Genomic DNA, 22279 nt, shown 5'->3' with positions numbered 1-22279 from the left:
TTAGCAATGTGAATCAGGAAAGAGAACCACCTACAGTGATGAATAAGTGAAGGTCCCATTCTAAAGAAGCGTATAGAAGACGGTAACAAAAATCCTAATTCCTCAAGGGTTTCTACCTGGAACTTATTGGTGGAATAAAGCTGTAGGGCAAAAATACTGGAGTGATTAAATTTAAACATGAAATAAAATTATAAAATGTAAAATGGGAAAGAGGAGGTAAAATGTTTGTTGCAACAACTCAGTGCAGTTTTGTGTGAAATCCTGCTCATATTTCACTTAAAAAAAAAAAAAAGTCTCTAAAATTAAACCTTTCCTCTGAAAACTTTAATGAGGAGAAAGAGTTTATGGCAGATTGTCACTCATTTGTAGAAAAGAGAAAGGAAGAGTAAAAATCCCTTGCTGAACCCTGCTCAGATTGTGACTCAGGCTGTGGTGGGAAGTACAAGTAGCAGCTACTTCTTGCCTGACCCTTCCACTCCAGTCCCTTCCTGTGCAAGTGGGAGGGGACTGGCTAGAGTTACTGGATAGGTGCATAGCTGGGAGTGAGCTGCTCCATGAAACAAGTGAAATAACTTCCTCCCCAGAGCAATGGGGGAACACAGGGGAGGAACACTGACAGAATTCATTCTCTGGTCCGCTTGTGGGACATAGCTACATGCCACTCCTCACAAAGGGCAGATTGTAACGTCACACTCTTACTCTTAGTGAATTTGCAGGGTAAAACTATTAATTATAATTTTGGCTTTAAGTGAGGATCAGATTTTGCAGGTGCTGAAGACACTGAAGTCGGTGGGAGTTGAGGGAACTCAGCAAGACACTGTAAGGTGCCAGGTTAAATTAAATCCCTTTAATGATGAACTAGACCCTTTCTCTATTTCAGGGGCTCTGAAACTGGGGGTAGAGACCCCTCAGGGGATCGCGAGCTGTCAGCCTCCACCCCAATCCCCGCTTCACCTCCAGCATTTATAATAGTCTGAAACCTGTCATAAAAAAAAGTGTTTTTAATTTATAAGGGGGGGGGATTGCATTCAGAGGCTTGCTGTGTGAAAGGGGTTACCACTACAAAAGTTTGAGAACCACTGCTCTAGTTCATCATTAAAGGGATATCATCAAGATTTCTAAGCCTGAAAACTGACCTACCTTAAAATTGTTAGGGGCTTAGTCCTCCACATTTGAAACTTATTTCCTTGTCTGTTTTTATTTTAAATATACCATGTATTGTTGGGAGGGGTTGAGGGTTATTTTGTAGGGTAAGCTGAAGCATTTACCCTCTGTAAGTGGATATTGGTTATTTTGATGCTCATTGTCTGTAGCTGCGTTTGCTTTAGTAAGTGAAGAACGTTTTCACTGCTGGAGATGGTGCCAGCCTGACAGCCCTAGAGAACAAGTCACAAAACAGTGGCAGTCCAGACAGCAGGTGGGCAAGCTGCCCCCAGTCTGCCCTGTCCAGTCATGATGGTGGCTCTTCTCATTTGAGACTCTTGTCTACAAGATCTCAGCTGACACCACGAGCTCATTCTACTCAGAGTAGGTACATAATCAGCCTGATGGTAATGACTCTTGGACACTGCTGACCTGGGCTGGATTTGAACTGATGGTTTAGAAGTGAAAGGCTCCGTAGCCTATTACTGATTCCCAAGAGTTGCCAGTGTTACGTTAAAGTTCAGATTTAAAAAAAAAAGTATATTTAACATTTTGAATGTAAATGTTAAATCACAACACCTGTGGATGAGTTCCTCTGAAATTCCTAAGGTACCTCTGACTATTTCTAAACCTGTTTCAACTGGGGCAAACATACTAGATTGTATGCAGGGTCTTTGTTTTTTTCTGTCTGCAATAACACTTGTATCAGTGCTAATAGATGTTCTCAGACAGTCCCAATACCCAGAGGAGATCACCCCTTAAGTCTTGGGCAGATCCTCTCCTCCACTTACTATGAGTTTTTTTTTTTTTTTTTTTGCTTTAGAATAAAAGGTGACAAAAGCCATTGTGGCAACAAGCGACAGCCAGCTGTGTGCGTGCCCCTGAGAAAGGGGAGAGAAGGTAGGAGAAGCAGGAGGAGGCTGCACCACAGAAGGAGAGGTGGGAGAGGGAAAGAGGCAAGGCAGCTGTAGGGGAGTTCCTGGGGCAGAGTACACATCATCATGAAAGAAATCACCTGGGGTGGAAAGCAGAACAGCAGGAGAGGTGGGGTGGGGATGGGGGATGGGAAGAGAGCTGAATAAAGGAGATTTGGTCAATAACCTGTTGTGCCTTTTTTTTTTTTTTTGTAATTTTTGTCTATTATTTAATTTGGGAGCAAACCCTTCAAACAACCAGCCAGGATCACTATATCTTGCTACGGTGAACTCTCCTGTATGTATGTGCACCTGCATGCTTTTTATAATGAAACTGAATGAAATTAGCAAATTGCAAGTGATGAAGAAAGCTTGGAGCAGAGTCCCTGGATTTGTTAACACCAGGATTGAGGACCTCTAGGCACAATGCAATAGAAATAATTCTTCAGAAATTACTTATGGTGCCTAGAGGCCCTGCTGAGATTGGATACCACTGTGCTAGGTGCTGCAGAATTGTGGTGAGTGACAGTCTAAACAGATAAAGGCAAAGAGTGAGAAGGGAGACAGAGGCAGTGTGAGGGGAGGTGATATGCCTAGGGTGGCCAGGAGCCTGGTTTTCAACCGGAAGGTCAGATTGAAAAGGGGACCTGGCAGATCTACTGACCAGACACCTAAAGTCTGGTTACTGTGAGCAGGGTAGGCAAGGAGGCGCCAGTCATCACCCCCCGCTCCAGCCCCTGCTGAGCTGGGGCTGCCTTCTACCTTCATCGGGCGGCTGCAGCTCCCAACCCTGACTCTCCAGGCAAGTCCCTCCTGACCTGGATCAGGAGAAGGTGGGAGGGGAAAAGCGGCGAGTGAGGAAGAGTGGATGGGGGCGGGGCCTCAGCGGAAGGGGGGGAATAGGTGGGGCTGGAGCCCCAAGGTTACACAACAAGTCAGTAGATCTGGGAATAGAACCCATGTTTTCTGTATCCCAGTCCAATGCCCTGTCAAGTAGACCACTCTGCTTCCCTAGTAAATAGAGATTTGATCTTTGTAATCACTGTTACTTCTGTTGCCAGGAGTTTATGTGTGGCTGTATTGTTTGTGTGTAACAATACGCTATCTCTGCAAAATATTCGTACGACCAGTGGCATGATATGCTTTAGGGATGCTTTCCTCAGAAAAGAGAGAACAAGCACTTTGAAGGACCTTTAGAACTTTTGCGTATTAAAAGTTAGGTTTTTACCCTTCACATTGCAATCTCTCTTGTGCTTCATTCTTTTAGAGAAGTGAGTGATGTTATGTAACTTAAGTGGAGAATTGCCTCTTTATGCTCTAAAAATTATTGTGGGTTTGATAAAGCAGTTGACTAATTACTAAATTACCCACCGTTGTTTAAAATACTTGCGCTGCAAAATGTAAATGAAAAAAATGTCTCCACGTGTCAGTATGAAAAATGACAATGGCAAAAATAATACATAGGACATCTGCTCTGATTTTTAAATTTTAAATTGCATTTAAGCAGATGTTGCAGAATTTGAATGAAATAGGCATAGATGGGGGAAATATAGCTATTTACTTTTTATGAAGTCCCATTTTATGGTTAAATCTGCTGTCAATATCTGAACTGATGCCTATATTTTTCCATTGTTTTCAGCAGAACAAACAATGAATTAAAATGCCTTCCGTATTAAGAGGATGTACAGTATTAATATTTTAAAGAGGTTCTCATTGGAATTCTGGAACATGAGGAATTAGGATGGAATATATGGAATATTTTACTGTCTTTTCTGCTCTGTTTTTTCCAGGAGAATACATAAAGACATGGAGGCCAAGGTATTTTCTGTTGAAGAACGATGGCACGTTCATTGGCTACAAAGAGCGGCCGCAGGATGTTGACCAACGGGAATCCCCTTTAAATAATTTCTCCGTAGCTCGTAAGCATTTTCACAGGCACTCTCATTCTTGCTGTATGGGTTTTACAGAATTATTGTAAGCATAGCCCTTATACTCAATATCTTTCATGTTAAATCAAAATCAGCTCAAGACAAATGTTCTATGAAAACATAAAAAGTTTTCATTTTATGTAATATTAGATTTTGCAGTGTTAATCTGATTTGTAGCTTTGAAGTACAAATGATTAATGCAAAGGTGTGATTACATTTACTTTATGTAATACACTGTTATTTTTCAGTCTTTTCTAGTTGAAATTACTAATCGTTGTTTATAGTTACAATACAAAATACTCTTTTACTATTTTACCTTTACTCTTCTTATACATTGTACGTTAGGAAAAATAGCTAACTTTAAGCCCTGATTCAGCAAAGTACTTATACATGGCTAATCCCATTCAGTAGTATAAGGTTAAGAACATTGCAGAATCAGGGCTTTCAACCCTAAACTACATGTTTGCTGTTTGGATATGGTTCTAAGTGTGTTGAAATCAATGGGAGTCTTTCCATTTACTTCAATGGGCATGAGATCAGGCCCTGAAATTGATGGAATGTGTTCAATTTTTTTATTTATTTTAAAATCAAAATTGTGTGTCAGAGGCAACAAGAGAATTTTTGGGCTCAGGGGATAATAGAAATTGGTCCTCTTCCTACTTCCCTTCTCCTGGCATTCTTTACCATGTTCGTAGAAATGTAGGGCTGGAAGGCACCATGAGAAGTCACCAAGTCCAGCCCCCTGCGCTGTGGCAGGATCAAATAAACCTAGACCGTCTCTGACAGGTGTTTATCCAACCTGTTCTTAAAAAATCTCCTATGATGGGGATTCCACAACCTCCCTTAGAAGGATTTTCCAGAGTTTAACTACCATTGTAGTTAGAAAGTTTTTCCTAATATCTAGCCTAAATCTCCCTTACTGAAGATTAAGCCCATTATCTCTTGTACATCTTCAGTGGACATGGAGAACAATTGATCACCATCTTCATTATAAAAGCCCTTAACATATCTGAAGACTGTTATTAGGTCCCCTGACCCCCCCAGTCTTCTTTTCTGAAAACTAAACACCCAGGATTTTTTAACCTTTGCTTGGGTAGGTTTGCTAAACCTTTTTATCATTTTTGTTGCTTTCTTCTAAACTCTGTCCAATTTGTCCACATCTTTCCTAAGGTGTGGCCCCCCCAGAATTGGATACAGCACTCCAAGTGTGGCCTCACTAATGCCAAGTAGAGCAGGACGATTACCTCCTGGGTCTTATATGAAATACTCCTGTTAATACACCCCAGAATTCTGGCCTTTTTTCACAGCTGCTTCACATTGGTGTCTCTCTTTCAGTTAGTGATGCACCATAATCCCCAGATGTGTTTCCTCAGTACTGCCATCTATCCTGGTATTCCCCAGTTTGTAGTTGTGCATTTGATTTTTCCTTCCTAATTGAGTTGCCAGTTGCAACTTGTCTTTATTGAGTGTCATCATGTTGAATTCAGACCAGTTCTTCAGTTTATCAAGGTTGTTTTGAATTCTAATCCTGCCCTCCAAAGTGCTTGCAACCCTTCCCAGCAAGGTGTCATCTGCAAACTTTATAAGCATACTCTCAACTCTATTGTCCAAGTCATTAATGAAAATGTCGAATAGTACTGGACCCACGATTGACCCCTGTGGAACCCTACTAGAGTCATTCTCCCAGTTTGACAGTGAACCATTGGTAACTACTCTCTGAGGACAGTTTTTCAACTAGGTGTGCACCCATCTTATAATAATTTCATCTAGACCACATTTCCCTACTTTCCCTGTCAAAGAAGGAAATAAGGTTGGTTTGGCAGGATTTATTCTTGACAAATCCATGCTGGCTATTCCTTATAATCCTGTTATCCTCCAGGTGCTTACCAATTGGTTGTTTAATAATTTGTTCAAGTATCTTCCCTGGTATCCAAGTTAGATTGACTGGTCTATAATTCCCTGAGTCCTTTTTGTTCCCCTTTTTAAATATAGGTACTGTGTTTGCCCTTCTCCACTCACCTGTCCTCCAGGAATTCTCAAAGATAATAGCTAATGGTTTTGAGATTGCTTCAGCTAGTTCCTTAAGTACCCTATGTTGAATTTCATCAGGCCCTGCTGACTTGAATACATCTAACTTATTTAAATATTCTTTAACCTGTTCGTCCCCTATTTTGGCTTCCGTTGCATCTTATTGTCCGCAATTCTTTCTCAACGTCTATCTTCCTCATGCTGATATGCAGTCCGCCCTTCATTTCACCTCACTTCCCACAGCTTTACAAATGGAATCATGCCGCATTTGTTATAAAGAGTGCTCCATTGAGCGTCCCTGCCTGGTAGGCTGGGTAGTGAAGCTCTGCCTGAGGAGCAGCAGTGGGCACTCCATACATTGAGGGGGGAGCTTGCACATCTGGAAGGAGATAGATGCCTTTTAAAGATTAGGTACAAAAATGAATCTCCAATCAGATTTCCTCTAGGGCATCCTGAGGCCTCTTAAAACGCAAAAAGGTTCTTGGGAATTATTGCTCTGTGCCAGCCATTCGCATGACAGACCTGGTACCCATGTGCCCAATAGGTGTGTAGTCACTTATTTTAGGGTGAGATGAGGTTGGGAATAAAAACCAAGCATGTTATCACAAGTTGCATCAGTCCAGAATGACAAGAGAGTGTGTTTGGGGCTTTTGTCTTGCCAAGCCAATCCCAAGAGAGATTTGATTAGTATTTTCACCTCAGCAATGATAGAGCCTATTATGCTTCCCTCTTTATGCTGATTTCTCCTTACAGGTCAGAAAAGTAAAGAAAGCAGCAGAAAGCCATTAAATCCTAGGCTTTGTCTACACTGGTAACTGAACTTTTGTTGTTCAGAGGTGTTAAAAAAAAACACACACCCCCGAAAGACAAAAGTTTTGCCAATGAAAAGCACCGGTGTAAACTGCGCTTTGTCAGCAGGAGCGCTCTCTTGCTGACAAAGCTACCACTGCTTGTTGGGGATGGAAGTTTTTTGTGGGTGGGAGAGCTCTCTCTTGATGACAAACAGTGGCTAAACTGAGTGTCTTTTAGTGGCACGGCTGTAGCAGCAAAGCCGTGTCGCTAAAAGGTGCGTAGTGTAGACAAAGTCCTAGACTGTCTTTTCAAGCACTTGATATGTACCCTGAAGATTTTAACACCTTCATTAAGTTGATGCTAACTATATTTTTATGGTAATTACAGAGGAAAGGTCAATGCTAAGGTCTGAAAATGGTGAGCATTACCTCCTTTCTTCTGCTTTTCTTCCATAACTCATTCAGAAGGGGTTAACTTATTCCTTAGTTGAGGGTTCTGAGAATTTTTGGCAGATCAAGCCTGTTGGTCTAGGCATGTATAACAAGCTAATTGTCATGGTATCAGAGTATCTTACAGACAGACACAGGTCCACCATAAGGGGTACCCAAATCTGATCGCTTTCATTTGTCTTGGATTGGAGTCTTAGTCTGTGAAGCATGCTTGTAGTTGGGTAAAGGGCCGTCCAAAATGTATAAAGTTAACTCGGGTTTCCTTTACAAGTATCAGATGAAGAACACAGCCCAAAATACTGTTTTCACTCTGCCAGTGGGATACACATAGCTAGCAGTGGCTCAGGGAAGGTTGATACTAGCAAAACTGGGGACAGGCTTGCCCCAGAGTGTTACATAAAAACTTTTCAATTTGTTTTCAGTAATTTCACAACTCCAAATATTTGCTATTTAGTGAAATTCAACTAAGTGGCTCTTTCTCTGTCAAAAACTTGTGAAATTGCAGATTTTTCATGGCAAAACTACTTTTGCTCAAAAATTACTCTGTTGCTGCCTGAAATCTTCATGTTTTTCACTAGAAAACAGCTCAGTTTTCACTCAGTGGTCTAATCTTCCAGAAGAAAAGGTTTTAAATGAAAATAGGGCCATTTTCATATTTGTAATGAAATGCAAAAACTCAAATATTGAGTATTCCAGTTTTGTTGTGAATAATTTGCACCTCCTGCTACACATGTGAGAATAACACACTGAAGGAAGGGGGTAGATGGTATTAGAGAAGAGTTTGATTCCCCCCCCCCCCCCAAGGAAGAATAAATAAGACGGTGGGTCCAATGCTAACCACATTTCTGCACAGTAGATGCAGAAATATAAGTTGCATCTACAGTTTTGCAATCTGCAAGTCCCTCACTACTCTAGGATCAGGCTAGACTCTCATGCTTCAGATGGAATGGGCTTTGATCCCATCACTGTCTGTGAAAGCTTGTCTGAAAAGCCGCCTCTGTAAAATCAGTCTTATCTTTATTTAAAAAAGGAAAAAAAGAAAAAGCCTGCTTCTCTTTTGCCTACTGTACATTTTGAAATCTCCGTTCACCTGTTTGTGTAGTTCAAGGATACAATTTGGAAATTTCCTCCCATAAAATACTTGTTGGTGATTTCAATTTATTCCATCAAAACTAATGCCTAATCCATCTGAGTGTGCAGCTCCAACAGATTTGCAGGGTTGAATCTCTGCTCTTATTGGTAATTTATTTTGTTTTTCCTGCACTACCAAGAGAGATTAGGTAAGAGACCTTCTAGCAAATCAGTGTTCATGTGGATCTTTTCTGAAATAATGTGAAACACCCCAGAGATCATGCAGGCAAATAACAAATAGATTCTATTGCTATGAACAGCTTAGGTTAGTGGAACTCATAGTGATGGTAATCTCTGGGTGTCACGCACATCTCCATATTAGATTATAAACCCTCCTTTAAATGTTATGCATCTGAAAGAGGTAATTTATAGAAAAAATTAACATGGAAATAGAGAAGAGCCTGCTACAAGGAACAGATTATTTTCCTGTCATCAAAATTTGAGTGGACTATGTTCAATATAAGAGGTTTTGTTGCATTTGGTATATGACAACTGCAGACGCCCAACTAAACTATTAGTAGTTTTATGGGCAGGACTGTGCATCTGTGGCCAAGAATTATCAGTGTTCTGGTTTTGCACAAGGTGATCAGATTCCAGTAGATAACTTGATTTTATCAGCGATCTCCAGGGTCCAATGAATTTACATACCTTGCTGACTCTGGGCATAAGGTGGCATTCAGAACTCTGTTCTCACTTGCACCTTGGTATTGTATGATTAGGTCTATCCAGTAGCACAGAGAGAAGGCTTGCTATGAGACATAACATTCCTTATTTGCCTTTTCAAACCATCTCTTCTTCACCAGACTGCTCTTCTTACTGTCTGTCCTTTTAATTTTTCTTTATTAAAAAAAAAAAGTGGGGAGCGAAGGTGTCTTCCTTGACATTATTGGTTTAAAACGTGATGTCATTAAATAGGGAGCAGAGTTTGACACCTTCATCACAAATAATCTGGCTTTTGCTTAAGTGCTAGGGAAGCAAATATTGTGACATTTTAGAAAGTCACTAGGATAATACTAAGTGTCTTTCAAATACAAAATGATCATTTGCATTTGAATGCCTTCGTGTCTGTTCCTGTTAAACAATTTCTCTGTCCTACTTATTTTAAGACCAAATGCCAAGAAAGAATTAAGAGGTTCTTGAGAATAGTTTACATCATTTTTTTTAAACAGGCTGCAGTTTATAGTACAGACTTCGTTGCAAATGGGGAATAGTGGTATGGGTTCATTTGACAGGACTGATTGTTTTTTCTAAGTGTGCAGGTGATCTTCAGCTGATATTGGAGGCATGAGGTTGTTTTCATATCAGAACATAAAAATGTGATATCAGTCATCCATAGTATCATAGGGCCAGTAATAACTTTTTATTTATGGAGTGCTATAGGTGTGCATGATGCTGTACTGACATATAAAAATGGTAACCTGTCCTGAGTAGTTTGTAAAGTACCACAAAGAGCACGGTCAGATTTAAAGATTTTTTTATTTATTTATTTATTTTAAAAGAGGTATTTCCTGGGTTCATTGATAAAATAAAGTCCAGGAGACTCAGCTATGTCTGGAGGAAATTGGGTAGTAACTTGATTAATTTTTAAAAAATCTGTGTGGTACAGTACTTTAGTGTAATGCAAGTTAAAAATAAAGATTACTGCATTTTGTGATACGTTCTGTTATGATTGAGCAGAGTAATTAGACAGCATATTGTTTACCAAACAAAACACTTCTGTGTGACATATTTGAATTATAGTGGTTATTAACTGACAAATCTCTATTATTCATCTTGCTGCATGCGTTAAAGATTGCTGGATCAGCAAGCTTAACAAATATCAATGGACAGTGCTGATTTAGACGAAATGTGTTGATATTTAATTGGTCCAGTTCTCTGTATTGAAAAGCCTAGCATAGTTTGTTATGCTGAAGTTAAATAGTTAATTTTTGTTTTTATGGTGACTTACAGAAATACTTACTAGCTGAAATTATCTATTCATAGATATCAAGTAGTGTAGCAAGCGGGTCCATGACAAGGACATTGACTAAATACATGTAAAAAAATTTTATTAATAGTCTCTTAAAAATAATATTGAGCTGCAGGGTAAACATAGCAGACAACTCACAATTTTTTAATCTCATTAGCTATAGCCAGTATTATTATTTGTTTGTATTATACAGTAGTATTTAGAGGCCTCAGCAAAGATCAGTGCTCCATTTGTTCAAACGCATAGTCCTTGCTCAAAGAGAATACAGTCTAACTAGACAAAACAGACTAAAAATAGGAGGGGAAACAGGCAAAGAGAGGTAAAGTGACTTGCCCAAGGTCACGCTGCAGGTCAGTTGCAGAGCCAAAGGTAGAACTCATTCCAGAGTCCTATCCACTGGACCATGCTAACTCTTATCATAATATACAGTGTAAACTATAGTTCCTAAAAGATGGTGGCAGCCACAGGAGCACATGCAGTAGAGGTGGGTGCAGCATAATAAAAGCATAACTGCATCTGTTTGTGGTGGTTCTTTAATGTTCATTTTTCTAGGGAATGAGGAAGTGCTGTTTATCACACTAAAACCTTTCCATGACTCATTAATAAACTTTCTCTTTTCTTATTGCAGTTCTTTAGTAGGACACAGTATAACGTCAGCATGCTATTAAAGAAAAATTAGATTTTCTTGTGATTAAAAAATGCAGATTTGTTGAAAAGCTTATAATTTCAGCAGCAAATGAGGCATGAAATATATTGCCAAAAATACAGAACCCAAATACCCTGGCAGTAAATATTTTATCTTACAGACAATGTGCTAATTAAAGGCTTGAATTTAAAATGGGACGCTCTAAGTTTTCACAATAATAAAATTTGCCTCACAATGCTAGAGTGTATACTCTTAAGAAAAGAATGGATCCAGAGTGACAGTACACATTATTAAATTGTATCTTACTGAAGGTGGAACCTGTTAGAAGCTTTAGTAGTAAGTAGAGATGTCTTCTTGACTTTTTATAGGGCCTTTTGTTTACTGTGAAGTTAATTTAGAACTTTTGGACCAAATAATAATGAGGCAGTGCTTTCAGAAAGTGCAGAGCAAGAGACTTGATACTGGAACAAGAACAGCTACATTCAACAACTCTTCCCCCTTTTTTTTTTTTTTGGTCCTTTTTGTTTTTATTTGGACAATTGGTTGAGGTTTCCATTAGAAGGAGGAACTCTATTATTATTAGAGCTCTGCTGAATGCAATTCAGAAAACTAGGTACAAAAAATGTCTTAAAATAGCCTGAAGATTGCTACTTAGCTGAACTTATTTGAGTTTGTTCAGCTTACAGCAGCCATTCTGCTATTAATGAGGATCAGTGTCGGCCCCAAATTTGAAGGATCTTAAGCTGTCTGTCTCATGAGGAATGGCCATAAAATACCAAATGTGGCTTTGAAAGAAAGAAAAAAAGGGCCACTTTATTCCTAAGAGATGCAGAAATAATTTTCTGAAGAAAGTGCTGTGTGAATGACGGTATAAGGAGTCCACTTTATGGATGTTATGAAATGATCCTTACTTCTGTGGAATTGTTAGTTTAGATTGTGTTGTGGTATCTGCAGGGGTGAAAGCTGTCACCAGAGTTTAACATGGGTGTCTGCACATCCATTCTCTGGGTGTTTTTTATGCTAAGAAGGTGCTTTTCAGAATGCCCCTTTGTGATCTGCCCCTTATAATGATAAGGTAATGAGGACTGGAGGTTCTTTCCTCCAGAGACTGTTTTGTTGATCTTTCTGTTAGCCACAGGGGTCTTTGTAGAACAAGGACTGCAAACACACTCTCTGCTAAAAGAAAAAGAGGACTTGTGGCACCTTAGAGACTAACAAATTTATTTGCGCATAAGCTTTCGTGAGCTATAGCTCACTTCATCCGATGCAGCTCACAAAAGCTTATGCTCAAATAAATTTGTTAGTCTCTAAGGTGCCACAAGTACTCCTGTTCTTTTTGCAGATACAGACTAACACGGCTGCTACTCTGAAACTCTCTGCTAACTTCTTCAAAGCTATGGGCCTGAGCCTGTGTGACTGAAATTGATGAGGGCTTTGCCATTAACCTCAGTGGATGCAGTAATCAGACCCACTGTGAACTGCCCCTGTCATGTGCTCTGCTCCACACGGTCAGGGGAATGTGGGACCTGAGTTTGGATCTCTTTAGTGGCATTACCCTGTATGGCTGGTCAGCTCTGAAGGCTTTCTAGTCTCTAAGGTGCCACAAGTACTCCTTTTCTTTTTGTAAATAGAACTTGGTTCAAGCAAAGCTTAAATGACTATCTACTGAGCTATTTATTGGTTTCATCAGCATAGCAAACTGTCTTATGTCTCCTAAAGAAGTACTTAGAGATTTCTGTGGCTGATTAATTGCAACAGTTTGCTAGATAAGAATAAAGACAAATGATTATTTAAACCTGCTTATGTACCATGACTTTTTCTTCCTTGATTGTGGTAGAATGCCAGCTGATGAAGACAGAACGACCTAAACCAAACACATTCATCATTAGATGCCTCCAGTGGACCACAGTAATTGAAAGAACATTTCATGTGGAGACTCTAGAGGAGCGGTATGTTTCATTCATATTTAATACATAAACTACTTGCAAAAGCAGATGTGAATGTTCAGCGCTATTAGTGCAGTCCTTGCGAAAGCTCTGATTTCTCAGGTGACATAGGTTTAGAATCTAATAGGTTTACGTTTTCAAAAGTACAAATGATCATGGATATCACAATTTTGGGGTGGTCCAACCTGAGAGACCTTTATAAAGGGGCTTGATTTTTCAGAGGATGGGTGCTCAGCCCCACGCGAGTTGTTGATTTCAGGGCTCTCGTTGCGTAAGAAATAAAGGTTCTCCCACCTTGAGATTACAGGGAGAGGTCAGCACAAAGCAAAACAAAAATCCCAGCAGAGTTGAGCTGTCTCCGCCTACTGACCCTTTCTGAGGACACCTTTTTAAGGAACAAATTAGTTGTATTGCTACCACCTGCTAATGGGTTATGTAAATAAGATGATAAAAGTGATGACAAAGAAGTAATATGCTGCTGCCTGAGACTTGTATTTCAGCTGTTGAAGGAAACAGAGCTAAAAGAATGTATCCTGTACTCTGACTAGTGGAGAATTGATCTCTTACCTGCTGAGAGAACAGAATCCCAGCGTAGCTGTTTACAACTACTGGCTGTTTAAATATTTAAATTGCTGTTCAGCTGTTGAATTTAGATTGTTCCCCGGTATCATTGTGGGGTATTTAAAATCCCAGCCCCCCCTTATGTATGACAGGCACAATATTTGTCTTTAACCTCCACATATTTTTACCTGATTTTCTTAGCTTATTTTCTACTTAGTCTTTCATTCATTGATTCCAGTTGGTGTCATATTAATGGCTTATGATTCTGTTATGAGGACATGGGGAGGATGAAAACAAACTAAAGCAAAGAAAAGTAAATTACGTGTTTTCTTTTATCACTTTGTAGCAGATGGCCCCAAAAATGAATGAGACACCGTCCATTTCAGGGAGATTGCATTTCAGTCTTCCTTTCGTCCCTCCCAACCAATTAGAAAGGCTGCATCCAGGGTGGATAAAAATCAATGATTAAAAAAAAAAATCCGAAAAATCAGATTTTTTTTATAAAATGCTTTTTGAGGAAAAAGCCTATCTAAAGATAGCTTTAATTAAGATACATTATAGCTCAGAGATATCTCACCATGGAATAGGGATTATACATTCTAATTCTATATGAGTATGAGACAATATATTCATGTAATGTTTAAGAAAAGTTTTGTAACTGAGTTCCAATAGTTCGTGGATTAGGGACCCAATTGTATGGGGTTCCCCAAGCTTCTGTATAGATTATTTAGGTTAATCTTTCTATCTACCCAATGGGACTGAGTGCTCAGTCTAGAAGATACCGTCAGAGATGCTTAGTTTTTCAGTTCTCAAATTATGGATTTATATCTCCAGAGGTAACATGCTTGTTAACAGCAAAAATGTTTTAAAATAAATAAATAACATATAGAGGTGAAAAATAAAAGACCTCAATTCTATTGACTCTCTGCAAATTTGTGTACACAGAGTCAATCCCTTACCTCTCTCTAAAAGTGCAAAGTTTCAAAAAGTTGAATGAATAGAAGATTGTTGGGGGCAGAATAGATCTGGACAAGGAGAAGAAGTCTGGAGATAAATGTGAGAAGTGAGGGACATATGCTTTTTTGTTAAAATATTATATCTTTGCTGTTGAAAAAAAAATCCACAATACTTAACATCGTTTTAGTTAAATAGAACAGTTTAAATGTCTGTCTAGTGATGTTCTCCTCCTCATACAGCATGGCAAGAAAATCCTCCAAATATTAATGATAGTTCACCTCCCAATGACTTCATAAATATCTGCTTCAGTTACCTTTGGTAAATGAAATAACCAACTAATCATTCATTCATTTTCTAATATAGCTGTAAAACTAATCAGAAAAGTTTTCAAAATAAGTCACTGTTTAAAAATGAATAGTGTGTACCTTCTAAAAATGAAACCTACATCTATCTCTGAGTTGTGAAGAATATGTATTAAGTTTATAACAACCAACAAGAATGCACTTTTATGTAAAACTATGGTTAAATCAAATCCACCCTGCCTGCATCACAGCCTGGAATGCTAATACTAGTCATTTCTGCAACATACATTTGGAAGATAGTCTGAAGGTACATCAGTGGTGTATCATCATGCGGTGGCATGTAGAATACACACACTGCACGCCCAGCTAGCATGGGTATAAATAGCAGTGTAGACTGCTTAGGTGAGTCGAGTAGAGTGCCCTACACACCTGAACCCCAAGGTATATACTGTATGTGGTGCTCTGGATGCCCATGCAGCGCTTTCCACATCAACACTGCCATTTTTAGCAGTGTAGCATCCTGCTGTTGGATCCTTTTCCTGCTGCATTGCCTGGGGAAAGGCTCCGTCAGCAGGGATCTGCAGTAACCTTTCCCCACTGCCTCCCCACTCCCAGAACCTTTCGCTGCCTTGTGTAGCTATACACTGCACTGAGTGTGGACACAGACTGCCTTTCACTGTGGCTTCTAGCTACACGTAGCCTACATGCCTCCACCAGTGTAGACAGGATCTAAGGGTGAAATCCTGGCCCCAGTGAAGTCAGTGGCATTTCACCCAAAATCAGTAAAAGAGATCTAAAAATAGACTTAAAAGTAGAAGTAGCTTGAATGTCCTTTTATCCTTTAAACCCAAAAGCTGCTTTTAAGAGGGAAATGGAGAAATGTGAACACAAATGGAGGAAGGATGTTTTCTTTGTAATGGTTATTTTTAATGTTTAGAGGTGGGGCATAAAGACAGGCATTCCTAATGTTGAAGAAAAATCTGTGCCTTTGTTCAGAAACTATTATTCCGTGTGCAGATGTGACCACTTGGCATCTCAAGGGCCTCACCTCAAGACTCCAGTGGCTGAGGATCTTCTGAACAAGGGTTGATCATGCAAGTTAAGGTTGCCTGGACAAAATCCACAGGTTTTGCTATCTTCACTCCACATCCCCTCTTTGAGGATAGGCAGATATTCTTCAGACAGAGAATACTAAATTGAACATAATTTGCCTAAAGAAACTAGATAGGACAAGTGTATTATTCAGACAGTGAAAAATTCAAGGTACTGCAAGGCGAGAGTGCGGGGTTTACAAGGAAATGCCGGTACAGCTGCTATGTTTTTAACTAGAATTATATGCCAGATACTCTCTCTTGCCTGGACCTTGTATTTGTTTTTTCCTATTTTATTTTTCAAACTGAAGTTCAGCTGTTTTGAATGATGTACTTTCTAAAGCTAATTTTTTTCAATGGCCCCTCAAAATGCACCTGGGAAACATATCTCCCCAAATTCTGTGTAGCTGCCTGCAAACTACTTACTCTAGTGTGTTCACTCCATTGCATATTTGGAGGTGCAGTTGTGGAGGCGTATTTGAAAAATTTGTATGTTATGATGAAGTGGACACAGCAGTATCTGCATCTTAAACATTTTTAACACTTTCTTCTTATTAGGCAGATCTTTTGGATATAATCATGGGAGCCTGTGCTGCAGAGTCACTCTATCCAGAATTTTAGAATTAAATGCTCTTAATTACTTTTCCCTGTCTAGCTGTAGGGGGGGATTTTCCGAAGTATTCAGCACTGGTCTATCTCTGCTCCAATTGTAGTTACTGGGAGTTTACCACCTGTGACTTAGTGGGAGAAGGGTTAGGCCAATGCCAAACACTTCTGAAAATCTTTTGTAAGTTGGATAGTCCTGTGCAGTATTTATGTTGTTGTTAATCGCAGGACATTTCACATGTAGCTGTTTCAATATTGAATAAATAGGTTGCTAAAATGTGGGTGTTGATGTTAATTGGCAGAGCAGTGTCATTCAGCAAAGATTTCTGAAATTCATCAGCTTCTCAGTGGTGTTTCCTTTGGCTTCATTCTGTTCTTTGTCAGGAATTGTGCTGTAAATAAATCTAGAAAATGAAGTCTATGGAAACAGTTTAAAAGGAAGCATGTTCCTGTTTTCAGCTCTATTTTGGCTTCAGTCGGTGAATACTGCTTACCAAGTGCAAATTTTATTTTAAGGACAAAGAAGTGGGCCAGTCCAATAGGTTTCCAGGGCTTTTCGCAGCCATTTAGAATATCAAACTTCCATTTTTTGGCTCTTGTCCATTGGTACCAAGAGTTTGGGTGTATTAGGGACATAGCGAGCTCATCTCCTAAGGGCTTGTCTGCAGGCCCGGGTGTGTTAATTAACCTCTCCTAACCATGATCTTTTTCCTAGTGTGTGTATATATTGCAACACCTTTTAACTTGACAGAGCAGGTCAAGATGTCGGCTAGGTTTTTTTATCTGAGTACACCTTCACCTGCTTATTTGAAGTAGAAGGCACTGCAGTTTGTCCAGGGTAGGAAAAAAGTTGTGGCTAGATTGATGTAAATTAATACACCAACTGAATCTCGACCCATTTTTCTAATGTAAGTAAGTGCTCAGTAGAAACCTCATAAGATTCACCAAAAAAACCCAGCACTTTTTCCTTCGCTGTTAATTACCACTTTTGTCAATCTACCGATACCCAAACTTAATCCACTTTATTTTTTGTTTTGGCCTCTCTAGCAAGTTGGGGGTAGGGATGAGGGAAAATACCTGACATGGTTACAGTTACAAACTTAAATAAGCGATTGTTTGTATGCGAATTGTTGTTTTGGTAGACTTGCATTGAAATGAACCAGAATGGCAAGAACATTCACTCCAGTAGCTTCCTACAGTGTAAAATTCCCCACAGGACACTTTCACTGCAATTGGAGTGTCTCCAAAGGAATAGGGGCGCGATACTAGAGCATCCATTGCTGAAACAATGGTGGACACGTTCCTGTAACCTAGTTCCTGTAACCTAGTACCCGCATCTCAGATCAAAAATACTATTTTTGGGGGCGTGGGGGGGGGGGGGGGGGAGAGGAGGAATCTCAAAGCAGGCGAGAACAACTGACAAAAGCAGAGATATTTTGTTAAACGCTGTATATTGTATACAAGCATTGCAACACATTTAGTGTCCTCTCTGATAGCCCAAGAACCCTGGGCAGTGTTATCTGGTACTGGAAAACGTATATTCATTTAAAAAATGGCATAAGTGTGTCATGAGTTGTCACTATGTGTCGAACTCTTGCATGTTTTTGTTACAATGTACTGTGAAAAAGTGAGGGTGTGTTAAATAGCTCTGTGCTGTGGAGGTGCCTTGTAGCTTTTTGGCTTTGGCAGGCCTAATGTTGAGATGTAATGTGTGTATCCTTAGACAATGTGTTGCCCTAAAGATTGAATGTGCATTTTAGAAATTTTGCTATATATTGAAGGTCCTAGTTATTGTATTCATATTGCAGGGACTTGAGTCATCTCCTGTTTGTAAAACAATTAATAGCTGTAATAATGGATATATACATTAAAAGCGTTTTTTTGAACACCAACTTTTACATCTAAAAACACATGGGATTTTTCACCATTCATTGAACTGGTTTGACATTATCAGATAATCACGCTTTATGTTTTTCTGACTCTTGCTGAGGCAGATGGTAATCTGAGGTCATGAATAACAAATGTCATTGCTTACATTTTCTCAGGGAAGAATGGACAAAAGCCATCCAAACAGTAGCAGACAGCCTTAAGAAACAGGAGGAGGAAATGATGGATTTTAGATCTGGTTCCCCTAGTGATAATTCAGGTGCTGAAGAAATGGAAGTTTCTATGACAAAACCAAAACATAAAGTGGTAAGTTAGTATAGCAGGATCAGTGTTTTTAAAGGGAACCTTGTTACATGTGCACACCTAGCTAATGCCACAGCTCCAAGCTTTGAGTCCAGTGTCAGCTAGTAATCCTTTAGATCCTGAATAATTATAAGAGGAGGAGCACTATTAGGTATACTGAATCCAAGCGAGAGGCAGCCATTAAGACACCCCTCCCCCCATAGCAATATATTTATTTGTGAGAAGATCCTACTCTGTAAATTATAGTAAGGCTTTCTTCTGTGCCCTTGCCCCTCTCACTTCCATTTGTTCCCAGAGTTGTGCCTGTGTTTTGGGAAAATGAACCAAAACAATGAACAGCAAAAGGATCATGCCTGTCAAATTGCATCATTAATGAACATGCACCGTATGCTTTGACGCTTGGTTATGCTACAAAATTAAATTTATACCAACCTGGGCAACTACCCATATGCCACTCTGAACCACGGCTGCCATCAGTTTAATATGACCCCTACTAATTGGGCCCTTAGAATCTTTTCGGAGGGTTCCAGTAGGATGCTGCAGGTGAATTTTAAAAGGACTGGACCTCACTAGCTTGGCTAGTGTGTCATGGAGGTGGTGGAAAGTTTCTCAGCTCTAGTGAGCTGATTCATTCTGAGCAAGGATCGGTCTGAATGACTGTTCAGATCAGGAATAGTCAATAGGTGGTTCATGGGCCAAATCCAGATTGCCAGACGCATTTGAACGGACCCTGACATCTTTTTATTTACTTCTTATTATCATTGTTGTTTTTGAATTATTTTCTCTGTAGTCTGGACCTTGACTATGTTTTGACCAAGAAATGTGGACCTTGACAAAGAAAATTGAGTACCCCTGGTTTAAATCCTGAAACCAATTGTCCCACACAACCAAAAGTGCAGTCTTGCTTTTGTTAATGCATTTCAAAGTGAACTAAAACAGTCCTTGCAGAGCATACAGTGTGGGAGTAAAGTTCATCATGCTTTCAGGGAGCAAGAAAGCTGTTATCAGGAGCATCTTATAATCCTTTCTAGCAAGGAACTTGTGAGCCCCTGGATACACAGATCTTCTGTCACCCCTTTGGCACTGTCCGTTGAAGATGCTGGAATAGGATCTAAGAGACAAACCCTTTCCTATTTTCCCTCCACCTTTTTTAATAGAAAAACAAACAAGAAAGAGAAAGATAGTCTATGTGCAGTGTGGTTTCTGCACATTTTCTGGCACTGTTCTGTGGGTCACAGCAAAGCTGATCCTCCATAAATATGGGGAGACTTATTTTCATATCAGAACCTCAGAGTGGGAATCAGACTGACAGATCTTTAGAATGAGATGTGGATGGCCTTCCCAAGCTTGCGCACTGACACAGGCTGCGTGAATAAAACACCTATTTTGGCTCTTACCTATTTCATGTGAAGAAATTCTCAGTTACATGGAGGAGAGTTTTTTCTTTATTAAGCAATTCTATGCGTTTGAAGTGTCATATCCTTGGAAGTGTAACAATCCTATTCTTTTTGAAGAACTAGTTTTTTATTTTAACTCTCTAGAAGCAAATCATAAACGGTATATACATCATTTTAACTGACCAAAACAGTAAATTCATCTACTTTAGACAGTATTTACATGTATTATGAAGTTGATCATGACCTATATTTAACTTACATATCTTTAACAGACCATGAATGAGTTTGAATACCTTAAACTACTGGGAAAAGGCACTTTTGGCAAGGTCATTCTAGTCAAAGAAAAAGCAACTGGACGATATTATGCTATGAAAATCCTGAAGAAGGAAGTTATTGTTGCAAAGGTGAGTAAATTAGAACATTCTGGGCCCAGTTCACCCCTGGTGTAACCCTCTAGCTTCTAAAGAGTGACCTCAGGGTTGCAATTTACACTGTGTATGTGACCATGTATTTGTTGTTGTTAATCGAACTCTTGTTCTTTAGTGATTGCATTGATGACTTTCTCTGGGTGGCATTGCAGGATGAAGTAGCTCACACGCTGACAGAAAACCGGGTTTTACAGAATTCGAGGCACCCATTCTTGACAGTAAGTGTTCCTCCTTTTTTAGTACATCTGGTAAGCAAATTGAGCATTGTGACAGCTACGGCTTTCCTCCTTATCATCATGATTATAAAACAAGTCTCACAGGTCTGGGTTTTTAACAGTAAGTAGTGTTTTGGGGTACCTTTATTTTTGGGGTGGACAACTTGCGACGCTTTCAAAGATCCTGATTTTCAGAGGGTAGATGCTCAGCACTTCCTGAAAATCAGAGATGCTTTATGGTGTCTCAGTTTGGGCCCCCAGAATCATTGGTCACTTTTGAAAATATACTGTATGGCATATGTTTGTTTACTTTTTATTACAGAATACTGTCAGAGTTGACAAACCCCAAAATCTGATGCTCGCTTCCTGCACAAGATGTTATTGATTCAAATGTGCCACCAGATTGACATAATTGTTTGTATATAAAAGTATGCTTGCATAAATCAAAATATATCTTCAAAGCAAAGGGCTGCAACTGCCTGGCTTGAAAACCTAGCTGTAAGCCTGGGTTATGACCCAAACAAAATAAATCCAAGGGTGTGGCAAACAAGATGGTGGGACTTGTGATGCAGGAATGCACATGACACAACTGGATGAAGGCACTTCATGACATTTCATCACTCTCCGTGCCTGTTCTGTTTTTTGTGAATTGATGGTAAATGCATATTGACAGAATTTCTCAATCCCCTGGCTGGCTGTCAGCCTGGAGCAGCAGCAGTAGAGAAAGCAGAAGGGACAGAGATATAACTGTCCAATAGTAATATAACCCTTTGACAATTTTTTTTTAATCCATGTGTGTTTTTCCAGAATTGATCCCTACTTTAGTTAAACTCCCATATCTGACCTATATGTTGTTTTAGTAAAACCACCATGGGATCAGTGATGAAGAAATGCTGCTGAAGAACGTATCAGAGAGAAGTTTCTATAAAATATTACAATATAATGTATTTTCTCTCTGTCCCCGTTTCTAAAACTTCACTGAAAGCGCTTTTGTAAATCTTGATATGGGATCTCTGCTAAGTCTTTGTTTAAATTTGTTTCAGGCTTTAAAGTATTCCTTTCAGACACATGATCGTTTGTGTTTTGTTATGGAGTATGCTAATGGAGGAGAGGTAAGGAAACCATGTTAAAAGACTTTGGGATTTTCCTATATTTTTTTGTATTCAGTTTCATGTTAGGATTTGCTGTCTTTGAGCCCTCATTAACTTACTCATATATATAGCCCTAACTTACATGAGTAGTCCTACATCAGTGGGGCTGTTCACATGAGTTAGGACTACATACATGAGTAAGGATATTCAGGGGTGAGCCCCTAGTTAACAAAAATTATACTAGTATCTTAAAGTCTGTCTTTATTGGTGCAGGAGGTTTATACATCTTGTTGCTGCTTTCTCTACACCATTGAAGCTTTTTGTATTATAATTTCAAAGCACACGGTACTTTGAGGACAGAGCTGTAAATGAAAACACATACTGTTAGACATTTCAGAAGAAGAGAAATCCAATTTATGTCAAATAAGGAATCTCCTGCTTTTAAAGTAATGCAATAAAAATCTGGTTTAATAAGTAACGAGCTAAGAAAATAAT

At 39.3% G+C, this 22279-nt stretch overlaps 1 protein-coding gene across 6 annotated transcripts in view; it reads left to right on the top strand.

Moving 5' to 3' along the window:
- The window catches only part of AKT1 (AKT serine/threonine kinase 1), a 115406-nt gene that overhangs the window by 50652 nt on the left and 42475 nt on the right, over positions 1–22279 (top strand). For 5 of the 6 annotated variants that reach the window (XM_073349807.1, XM_073349805.1, XM_073349806.2 and 2 more), the window contains exons 3-8: positions 3848–3976; positions 12838–12949; positions 18509–18656; positions 20323–20454; positions 20631–20696; positions 21737–21805. In XM_073349807.1, coding sequence (XP_073205908.1) covers positions 3848–3976; positions 12838–12949; positions 18509–18656; positions 20323–20454; positions 20631–20696; positions 21737–21805 — 656 coding nt within the window. Of the gene's footprint in view, positions 1–3847; positions 4032–12837; positions 12950–18508; positions 18657–20322; positions 20455–20630; positions 20697–21736; positions 21806–22279 lie in introns of those variants that run through there. The other variant, XM_073349810.1, reaches the window with a different exon arrangement.

This window comes from Lepidochelys kempii, chromosome 6 (assembly GCF_965140285.1).
Source record: "Lepidochelys kempii isolate rLepKem1 chromosome 6, rLepKem1.hap1, whole genome shotgun sequence".
Taxonomy (NCBI): Eukaryota; Metazoa; Chordata; order Testudines; family Cheloniidae; genus Lepidochelys; species Lepidochelys kempii.
Note: the sequence above shows the minus strand (reverse complement) of the source record. Positions and strands in the feature narration are given on the sequence as shown.